Source organism: Nicotiana tabacum, chromosome 2 (genome assembly GCF_000715075.1).
Source record: "Nicotiana tabacum cultivar K326 chromosome 2, ASM71507v2, whole genome shotgun sequence".
NCBI lineage: Eukaryota > Viridiplantae > Streptophyta > Magnoliopsida > Solanales > Solanaceae > Nicotiana > Nicotiana tabacum.
The window spans coordinates 126679699-126691102 of record NC_134081.1 but is presented as its reverse complement, the minus strand read 5'-3'; the positions used below and the strand labels follow the sequence as shown (position 1 = coordinate 126691102).

Sequence of the window (11404 nt, the reverse complement as noted above, 5' to 3'; positions counted from 1 at the left end):
ATATACGTCACCCGAATCCTGTTGCCTAAAAAAGTCAGCCCAACATGGACAATGATATGCAGACCAAAGATTTATGCGGTCGTTGTGTGCTTATTGCGCACCAGCATAGCAAAATTCGAATCCGTTGGCTCAGATGAGTGGTTCTTGGCTTCCTGAACATGTCTATATTGTTGCTTTTTCACTACCAATTAGTAGGCATGCAAGTGATTGGAATAAGGTCTGTTACAGGCATGTGAACATGCTCATACAAGCATACGACTCCATGGAGGAGGAGGCCAAATTTGAAGGTTCAGAGAAACAAATTGTTCTGGATTGTTCACAGAATCAAACTCCATGAAAAAATGCTGGAGACTATGGCTGTTCAAAACGCCATGAAAATTCGAACTCCAGCACACACTGCCACTTTTCGAACTCCATCAAAAAATCTTGTAATTTAATCTATAGCAGCCCAAAACTACATGAAAAAATCCTATTCGAACTCCAGCACACACAGCCACAATTCACCACAACTACACTACTCAAACTAATAAAAAAAGACAACACTTTTAACCAATTAAAAATTCTAAGATTATCAAAAAAGACATCATTTTCGACCACAACAAAACTCGGGATTATCAAAAAGACATGAGTAAAGTGAAGTTAAAATCAAATTGGAATCTTCAGCACTTTATCTAGACTGATTATATTGTAATAATCCTTCTCAGGCCATAATCAATATCTGCCTCTCGGATCATCTCATCCACCTCTTCATCAGTCAGGTTTCTCTCCAAGGTTTGTCAATACATGATGAAACTGAAATGAAAATGTAGATATAAGATGCTAAGAATTGGCTGTCCACAATATGAAATAACGACTAGCATGTCAAATTGCATTTTCCTCATAATTACTTGCAGAAAACAGCCACGATTTGGATCATAAAAGCAAAGTCGGCATCCACACTAGTCAAATAAGTCCAAATTGTCTATAAGATCAATTTTCAACGAGGAGGCATCTGAAAAAGAACTTGAGAAAACCTGACAACATCACAACTATCTCAACAGCACCAAATAAGAAAGATTGTAACATAATATTAAAATAGCTAGAATTCCTATACCTTCATCTTCCGCGCCATCGGATTCAAGAACTCTGAAAAATCAATGTTGATCAGCATCAACTTTGCTGATCATATCCTGTAGTTCAGCTTCAGTGGGATTTTGACCAAGTGCTCTCATCACTGTTCCCAACTCCTTGGTAGTAATAGAGCCTATAGAAGTAAACTTCAGATCACATCTAGAGCTTTCGATTTTGCTCATGGCACATAGGTCAAGTAGTGTCCATTTATTGAGCAAAATAATTACCAGAACTTCAGAAAAACGTTCATTACTAACAGAATAGTTAATTTTACATCAAGATGAAACAATAATCCCCACATAAAGGAAATTTGTTTTCTTGGACTGCAATGATAATACAGACAACCAACTGCAGAAAGGCAATGTGTACACCAAAATATATACTTTAAACAGAGAGATCAAGATTCGAGATCAACTCAACAAGTGGCCTCTATTAATCCATTCCCATATACAAAGAGTCGTGCATCTATGTGCACTAAGTTTGAAAACAAGCAGCCTGTCACAGAACAGAGCAAAATAGAACTCATTATTCAACCACCAAAAGTTAAATATCTAACAGGCCTTCACAATTATCTAACTAGAACAATTAGCTATTTTCCTCAACAATCTGGTAATATCATCATCTAGAATTATTTAAAAAGTATAAATAAAAAGGAACCACCATCTTTGGTCATCGTCTAACTGCTCATGGATCTCAGTTCCTCCAACTGCGCTTTTATTTGATCTTGAACAAGCTCTAATCTCCTCGAATAAACTTCCAATTCTAGCATCTGTTGCTTCCTCCATTTCTCATCTGCCATCATATCAGAGTTCATCGCACCGCTGCTACCAAATCCTAAAGGGATTGGACTCAATGCCGTTCCAAACGCAAAACTTCTCGATCCACTCAAATTAGTCACATTGTTTAACAACTCCTTGAAAATGGGTGATAGACAGCTCTTCACTGTTTCCTCGATCAAACTAGGTATTGAAGCTGTTGCTGCTGCTACTGCAGCTGTGGTTGTGGGAGGGGCCGTGGCCTGAGGGGCTGTCATCGGAAAGGGGGTGAACCCTGGTGCAGGTGCGGGTGCGGGTGCGTGTGCAGGTGCGGGTGCAGGTGCAGGTGCAGGAGAGGACATATTTGTCCCTCCACCAGATGGAGATGGCAGATAGTAGTGTTGAATAAAGCCATGTTTTTCTTCAACTTTAACTGCTCCTCCTCGAGACCTCTTCCTCGACCTAGGAGTTTTAGTACCGTTATGGCTGTGGTCAACGAAATTAGCATTAAGGTTAAGGTGAGAATCCTCATCGTCAAATCCGCCATCTTCTGGTGGTGGTGGTGGTGGTGGTGCTGCTGCTGCAGCAGAACCACCGCCGCGGATGACAACGGGGACCGCATTGCTCCAGATTTTGCGAGAGATTTCGAAAGTAGCTTGATCATGTGAGCTCTTAAAGACAAAGTCTTTACCAGATGCCATTTTGCTCATTACATTCCGATATTTCTTCTTCAACCTCCTCAGCTTCTCTACTAACTGATTTTTGTTGAAATCCAGCTGTAACTTGCTCTTGATCTGGTCATAAAACGCCGTCGTATCATGATGATGCGATGACGAATTAATTCCACCTCGCTGTGTCGTGTATTCCAGAAACCCTTGTAACAATTCAATCTCATCTTCATCCGTCCACAGCCGTTGAAAAAGCTTACGAGAATCATCGATAGCAGAAGGCTTTTTCTCTTGCACAATCGTAGCGGCCGGAGGCGGAGTAACGGCGGCGAATTCGTTGATCCGCTGTGCAGGGACACCGACAACGGCTATAGTAACCGTTTGTTGATCAATAGGAGCAGGCGCCGGAACAGGAGGAGAGGAAGTAGAATCCTCATCGTCATCATCATCGACGTCTACGTCATCATCTTCTTCATCAACAACGTCATCGTCGAGATCGTCATCGTTGTAGACTGGGTTGTTGTGTTGGTCTTCTACGGAAGCCATTAGAGAAGCTTGAAAGGGGTGGGGTGGGGTAGGGTAGGGAAAGTGGGGTGGGTAGGGGGTTAAAGAGGCGATTAGGGTTCGGGTGAGGGCTAAGGTTAAAATGTAAAGTGGTTAGGCCGAAGGTAAAGGGAGTCACGAGCGGGGGAGAGGTTTCGTGTAAGACTGGGTTGGGTTGAACGGTTCACCAGCTCGGGGATGTGGTGCGCACGTGGTCTGTTACCTCGTTTTTCTCACGTTTTCCCCACGTGACTCGCGTTTTAGCTTTCAATCCACTATTTTAATTAAGGTTAAAAAAAAAAAAAAAAAAAAGTTGTTATAAATATATTATATTATGGATGTTCATTTAGTACTCCATTGTAAATAAATTTCGTAAATAAGCTTATCTATATGAGACCCCGCCGTAAATATGTTTATCTATTTAGTACTCTATAGGAAATAAGTCTCCTAAAAAAGATTATCCTTTCAGTACCCCGTTATTGATAAATATCACACCTGGTAGAAGATTATCTGTCACGACCCAAAATCTAACCATGGTCGTGATGGCGCCTATCGTGTTACAAGGCAAGCCTACTTCCTAAAATATTACTACTAAACCGATTATAAGAATTTAATAAAACATTTCAAACATTTAAATTTTTCATAAACTAAATCAACTCTAAATATAATATAGAAAAATACGGAAACGAGCCCCAAACATCGGGATATCACTAAATCATGAGCGTCTAAAACTATAAGCTAATATATATAAACTGTCTAACTGTCCAAAAGAAGAAATGACAAGAGGAGTAACAAGGTCATGCGGACGCTAACAGCTACCTTGCAGTCTCCAAAGATAGTCGGTCTGAACTCAACGATCGCCGCCTTCTAACTCACCTGGATCTGCACATAAAGTGCAGGGTGTAGTATGAGTACAACTGACTCAGTAGTAACAGAAATAACTAAGGAACTGAGCAGTAGTGACGAGCTAAGTAAAACAGTCCAATTATTTATTTTCACAATTTAAAAATAAACAGAAATAAACAGGTAAATTCCATAACTCAGTAAATGCCACAAAGAAGTTAAACAGATAAATGCAGCAATAACACAAATAAATACAACCTCACAGCAGTGCCACTCCATCACTCATCACTCGCACTCAGCACTCAACACTCAAAACACTCAACACTCTGCGCTCACTATGGGTGTGTACAGACTCCGGAGGGGCTCCCAAGACCCAAGCGCTAAGCACGGACAACTCACGTGCCATCATATCAATACCTGAATCCGCACGGTCAACTCACATGCTACGCGGACAACTCACGCGCTATGGTATCAATACCTGGACCCGCACGGTTAACTCACGTGCTACGCGGATAACTCACGTGCTATGGTATTAATATCCTCACAACCAGGCCCTCGGCCTCACTAAGTCATATACCTCTCCAGCCTCACAATGCACCACCAATAAGGGGACACAGCCCACATCAAGTATCACAACATATCAGCAAAATAATATAGACTGAGGTAAACATGTACAATAATTTCTATAACTGAGTACAAATAATGTGAGCATGAATAAAGTCTAAGCATGATCTATAACATGAAGGTAGACAAGTTCAATAACAAGTAACTACATAAACATATATGATGGCCATGAGGCCTCACGGGACGGACCAAGTCTTAATCCCTCACGGTGTAAATCCACACGCCCATCACCTAGCATGGGTATCACCTCCAAACAGTCACACGATATCAAATTCTTCGGGTTTATACCCTCAAAGCCAGAGTTAAAACTGTTACTTACCTTAACAGCATAAAATCCTACTCCGGGATGCCCTCGTCTCTGGACTCGGTCTCCAAAAGCTCCAAATCTAACCATAATCAGATTAATACTATCAACATAGGCTAACGAATCGAATTCCACAATAAAAACTATAAAATATGCCAAAATTTCAAAATCGGCCAAAACCCGGCCCCCGAGCCCACGCCTCGGACTCCGTTTGGTCCCTCAAATCCTCACTTAAACTCTCCAAAACTCAAACCCTAACTCCCTCAATTTTACTTTGAAATCAATAATCAAATCCCAAAAACGAAGATGGATTCATGAAATATAACTAAAACTAAGTAGAGAACACTTACACCAATCCCTATGGTGAAAATCGCCTCCAAAATCGCTTCAATCCGAGCTCCCTAACTCAAAATATGACCGAATAAATAAACTATTATTTTATATATTTTTTTGGCCAGCTATTCTGCCTCGTTTCTTGTGCCAAAAGATATATAAACTGTCTAACTGTCCAAAAGAAGAAATGACAAGAGGAGTAACAAGGTCCTGCGGACGCTAACAACTACCTTGCAGTTTCCAAAGATAGCCGGCCTGAACTCAACGATCGCCGCCTTCTAACTCACCTGGATCTACATATAAAGTGCAGGGTATAGTATAAGTATAATTGACTCAGTAGTAACAGAAATAACTAAGGAACTGAGCAGTAGTGACGAGCTAAGTAAAACAGTCCAATTATTTATTTTCACAATTTAAAAATAAACAGAAATAAACAGGTAAATTCCATAACTCAGTAAATGCCACAAAGAAGTTTAACAGATAAATGCAGCAACAACACAAATAAATACAACCTCACAATAGTCACTCCATGTCACGACTCGAAATTTTCCACCGACGGGACCGTGATTGCGCCTAACATTTCACTTGCTAGGCAAGCCAACGTTAGAAAATCGTTAAACTAATTTCTTATTTCCATTCAGTAAATAACAATAATTAACTAAGATGAAATATAATAAGTACGGAATATTATAAAACTGTATTAATTACTACCACCCGGATCTGGAGTCACAATTCACTAGCATTCTAGAATTTACTACAAGTAATAGTCTGAAAGAAATACAACCGTCTGAATGAAAGAAACAATATAACAGAAAGGATAGACGGAGACTTCAAGGTCTGTGAATGCCGACAGATCTACCTTGAGTCTCCGGACAGCGGACCAATAGCAAAATCTCGATCAACCCGAGCCGGTATCAAAATCTGCACAGAAAGTGCAGAGTGCAGTATCAGTAAAACCGACCCCATGTACTGGTAAGTGTCGAGCCTAACCTCGACGAAGTAGTGACGAGGCTAAGCAAGGCACCTACAAATCAACTTGCACAATTTAACAGTGTATATACAAATAACAGAAATGAAGAACTAAACAGGAAACATCGGGAGGGGAACATGCTGAGGGGAATATGAGATAAAGAAATACAACAGAATGATAACCGGAGTAGTCAACATACCATGAATCAACAAGAATAGTATATACAGTAAAGGAAAAATGCACGGCATCACCCTTCGTGCTTTTACTCTCAATCTCACCATAAAATTAATAGAAACGGCACAGCATCACCTTTCGTACATTAAATCTCATATCATGGAATGACATCACCCTTCGTGCATTAATACTCACAAAATGGCACGACATCACCCTTCGTGCATTAACACTTACAATATGGCACGACATCACCCTTCATGCATTAACACTCACAATATGGCACGGCATCTCCCTTCGTGCATTAACACTCACAATATGGCACGACATCACCCTTCGTGCATTAACACTCTCCCTTACCATAATGCAATGCATAAATAACAACAGGGAGATAGAATAACAAGTACAAACCTTACTTCAACATTTGGTTCCATAATATCAATTTTAACTTGAAATAAAAACTCAATTATCACCAGAAAGTCCGTAAACATAATAAGAACGATAAATTAAACAACACTAGTATAACACGTAGCAATTAGGCATAGGAATGAGACAATATAAGAAAAATATAAACATGGAAAACAGGTAAATTGGCGGCGCATAAGTACTCGTCACCTCACATATACGCTGCTCACATGAATTTCACTTAGCAAGTAATCTAAGGTTCCTATTTCCCTCAAGTCAGGGTTAGACACAATACTTACCTCGCTCCGAAGGCCACTTAAATCTCAATCACAGCTTTTCCTTTAGGATTCACCTCCAAACCACTTGTATCTATTCAAAAATGACTAAATAATATCAAATACAGCTAAAGGAATCAATTATATTACATAAATTAAATTTCCCAAATTTTCCTCCAAAAAGTCAAAAAATTGACCCCGAGCCCGCTTGGTCAAAACCCGAGATTCGGACCAAAATCCATTTACCCATTCATCCCCGAGCCCGAATATATAATTAGTTTTGGAATCCGACCTCAAATTGAGGTCTAAATCCCCAAATTCCCGAAATCCTTAGTTTCTACCCTAACCCCTAATTCTACCATGAAAACTCTAGATTTTAGGTTAAATATTCAAGAAATATAATGGGTAATTGAAAGAAAATGGTTTAGAATCACTTACCAATACTTTGGGGAAGAAATGACTCTTGAAAAATCGCCTCACACCGTTTGGTTTTTGAGAAAAATGAATTTTTGGCTAAATCCCGTGTTTGGATTCTGTTAAGTGCTGGGCGACAGTGTTCATCGCGTTCGCGAGAGCACTGTCGCATTCACGAAGAGTATAGGCTGCCAAGCCTTCACGTTTGCGAGAGAGTGCTCGCGTTCGCATAGGCTACCCTTCCCTGGTCTTCACGTTCGCGAGACAGTGTTCGCGTTCGCGATGAAGAAAAGGTTGACTCCCCGTCCCCTGTGCCTAATACTACGCGTTCGCGATGGGCTTGTAGCGTTCGCGAAGGGTAACGCCCCCATCGCTTCGCGTTCGCGACCAAGCCTTCATGTTCGAGAAGAAGAAATCCCTGCCTCATCAGTTTACTCTTCGCGTTCGCGAGAGGACCTTCGCTAACGCGAAGAAAGACATGCTAGAACCCAGACTCTGCAGAAAAAAAACCAGATTTCCAAAGTCCAAAACATCCCGTGGCCTATCCGAAACTCACCCGAGCCCTCGGGGCTCCAAACCAAACATGCACACAAGTCTAAAAACATCATACGGACCTGCTCGCGTGATCAAATAGCCAGAATAACACCTAGAACTCTAAATTTAGCACCAAATCAAATAAAATTCTGAAGAACACTTTAAAGTTACTATTTTCTCAACTGGACGTCCGAATCACGTCAAATCAACTCCGTTTCTCACCAAATTTCACGAACAAGTCTAAAATATCATAATGAACCTGTACTGAGCTCCGGAACCAAAATACGGACCCGGTACTAACAATGCCAAATATCAATCAATTCTTAAAAACAAATAATTTTTAGACTTTTAATTTTCATCAAAAATTCATAACTTGAGCTTGGGACCTCCGAATACGATTCCGGGCATACGCCCAGGTCCAATAATTCGATACGGACCTACCGGGACCGTCAAAGCATGGATCTGGGCCCGTTTATCAAAAATATTGACCGAAGTCAACTAAAATCAACTTTTAAGGCAAAAATTCTTATTTTCATTAGTTTTCAACATAAAAGCTTTCCGGAAACCTGCCTTGACTGCGCACGCAAATCGAGGAGGGTAAAAGTGAGATTTTTAAAACATAAGATGACCTTTTGGGCCATCACATTCTCCACCTCTAAAACAATCATTCGTCCTCGAACGGACATAGAAAAGTACATGGGCTGGTGAAAAGGTGGGGATATATACTCCGCATATCGGACTTGGACTTCCAAGTGGCTGCCTCAATAGGCTGACCGTTCCACCGCACTCGAACTGAAGGGTAACTCTTTGATCTCAATCGGCGAACTTGCCGGGCTAGAATTGCCACTAGCTCCTCCTCGTAAGTCAAATCCTTGTCCAACTGGACAGAGCTGAAATCTAACACATGGGACGGATCGCCGTGATGCTTTCGAAGCATGGACACATGGAATACCGGATGAACAACTGCTAAACTAGGTGGCAACGCAAGCCTATAAGCCATCTCTCCCACTCTCTCTAGAATCTCAAAAGGTCTGATATACCTAGGGCTCAACTTGCCCTTCTTTCCGAACCTCATTACACCCTTCATGGGTGATACCCGAAGTAACACTCTCTCTCTGACCATGAATGCAACATCACGGACTCTACGATTAGCATAACTCTTCTGCCTGGTCTGAGCTGTGCGAAGTCGATCCTGAATAATCTTGACCTTATCCAAGGCATCCTGTACTAAGTCTGTGCCCAACAACCGAGCCTCTCCCTACTCGAACCACCCAACTGGCGATCGATATCGCCTATCATATAATGCCTCATAGGGAGCCATCTGAATGCTCGACTGGTAGCTGTTGTTGTAGGCAAACTCTGCAAGGGGCAAGAACTGATCCCACGATCCTCCGAAATCTATAACACAAGCGCGGAGCATATCCTCCAAGATATGAATAGTACACTCGGACTGCCCATCCGTCTGAGGATGAAATGCTGTACTCAACTCAAACTGCGTACCCAACTCACACTGAACTGCCGTCCAAAAGTGCGAGGTAAACTATGTACCTCGATTAGAAATGATAGACACGGGCACACCGTGAAGACGGACAATCTCACAAATGTAAATCTATGCCAACTGCTCCGAGGAATAGGTAACTGCCATAGGAATGAAATGCGCTGACTTAGTCAGCCTGTCCACAATAACCCAAACTGCATCGAACTTTCTCTGAGTCCGTGGGAGTCCAAAAACAAAATCCATAGTGATACGCTCCCACTTTCACTCAGGAATATCTAACCTCTGAAGTAAACCACCAGGTCTCTGATGCTCACACTTTACCTGCTGGTAATTTAGGCACCGAGATACATAGGCAACTATGTCCTTCTTCATTCGACTCCACTAATAATGCTTCCTCAAGTCCTGATACATCTTGGCGGCGCCCAGATGAATAGAATACCGAGAACTGTGGGACTCTACGAGGATCAACTCACGAAGTCCATCCACATTAGGCACACAAATACAACCCTGCATCCTCAAAACTCTGTCATCTCCAACAGTAACCTACTTGGCACCACCGTGCCACACTGTGTCTCTAAGGATAAATATATGAGGATCGTCATCCTGCCGATCTCTGATGCACTCAAACAAAGAAGACCGAGCAACAGTACAAGCTTGAACACAACTGGGCTCAGAAACATCTAACCTTACGAACTGGTTGGCCAAGGCCTGAACATCCAATACAAGCGGTCTCTCACCAACTGGAATATATGCAAGGCTACCCATACTGACTGACTTTCTACTCAAAGCATCGGCCACCACATTGGCCTTCCTGGGATAATACAATATGGTGATATCATAGTCTTTCAATAGCTCCAGCCACCTCCTCTGTCTCAAATTGAGTTCCTTCTACTTGAAAAAATACTGCAAGCTCCGATGATCAGTGAATACCTCACATGGCACATCGTAAAGATAGTGCCTCCAAATCTTCAGCGCATGAACAATGGCTGCCAGTTCTAGATCATGAACATGGTAATTCTTCTCGTGAACCTTCAGCTGCCGTGAAGCATATGAAATAACCTTGCCACCCTGCATCAATACCGCACCTAGACCAATACGAGATGCGTCATAATATACTGTAAAAGATCCTTAACCTGTGGGTAACACCACTATCGATGCCGTAGTCAAAGCTGTCTTGAGCTTCTGAAAGCTCGCTTCACACTCGTCTGACCACCTGAACTAGGCACCCTTCCGGGTCACTCTGGTCAACGGGGTTGTTATGGATGAAAACCCCTCCACAAATCGATGGTAATAGCCTGCCAAACCCAGGAAACTATGGATCTCTGTAGCTGATGTGGGTCTAGGCCAGTTCTGGACTGCCTCAATCTTCTTAGGATCCACTTGAATACCCTCTGCTGATACAACGTGACCCAATAAAGCAACTGAACTCAACCAAAACTAGCATTTTGAGAACTTAGCATATAACTGGCTATCTTTCAGAGTCTGAAGAACGATCCGAAGGTGCTACTCATGCTCCTCTCGACTGTGGAAGTAGTTCAAGAGATCATCAATAAACACAACCACAAAGGAATCCAAGTAGGGTTTGAACACCCGGTTCATCAAATCCATGAATGCTGCTGGGGCATTTGTTAGCTCAAATGACATCACTAGAAATACATAATGCCCATACCGAGTCCGAAAAGCTGTCTTAGGAACATCGGATGCCCTAATCCTCAACTGATGGTAGCCATATCTCAAATCAATCTTTGAAAACACCTTGGCACCCTGAAGCTGATCAAATAAATCATCAATCCTCGGAAATGGATATTTGTTCTTGATGGTGACTTTGTTCAACTGTCGATAATTTATACACATCCTCATCGATCCATCTTTCTTCTTCACAAATAACACAGGTGCACCCCAGGGCGAGACACTAGGTCTAATGAAACCTTTATCAAGAAAATCTTACAACTGCTCC

General features: G+C 41.9%; 1 protein-coding gene across 1 annotated transcript; it reads right to left on the bottom strand.

The window, feature by feature from the left end:
- Positions 1 to 1477: 1477 nt before the first annotated feature.
- On the bottom strand, positions 1478 to 3248 carry LOC107784943 (putative transcription factor At3g04930). The gene has a single exon (XM_016606145.2). It carries the CDS (start codon positions 3077 to 3079, stop codon positions 1787 to 1789), a length of 1293 nt encoding a protein of 430 aa, XP_016461631.2. The 5' UTR covers positions 3080 to 3248; the 3' UTR covers positions 1478 to 1786.
- Positions 3249 to 11404: the final 8156 nt, after the last annotated feature.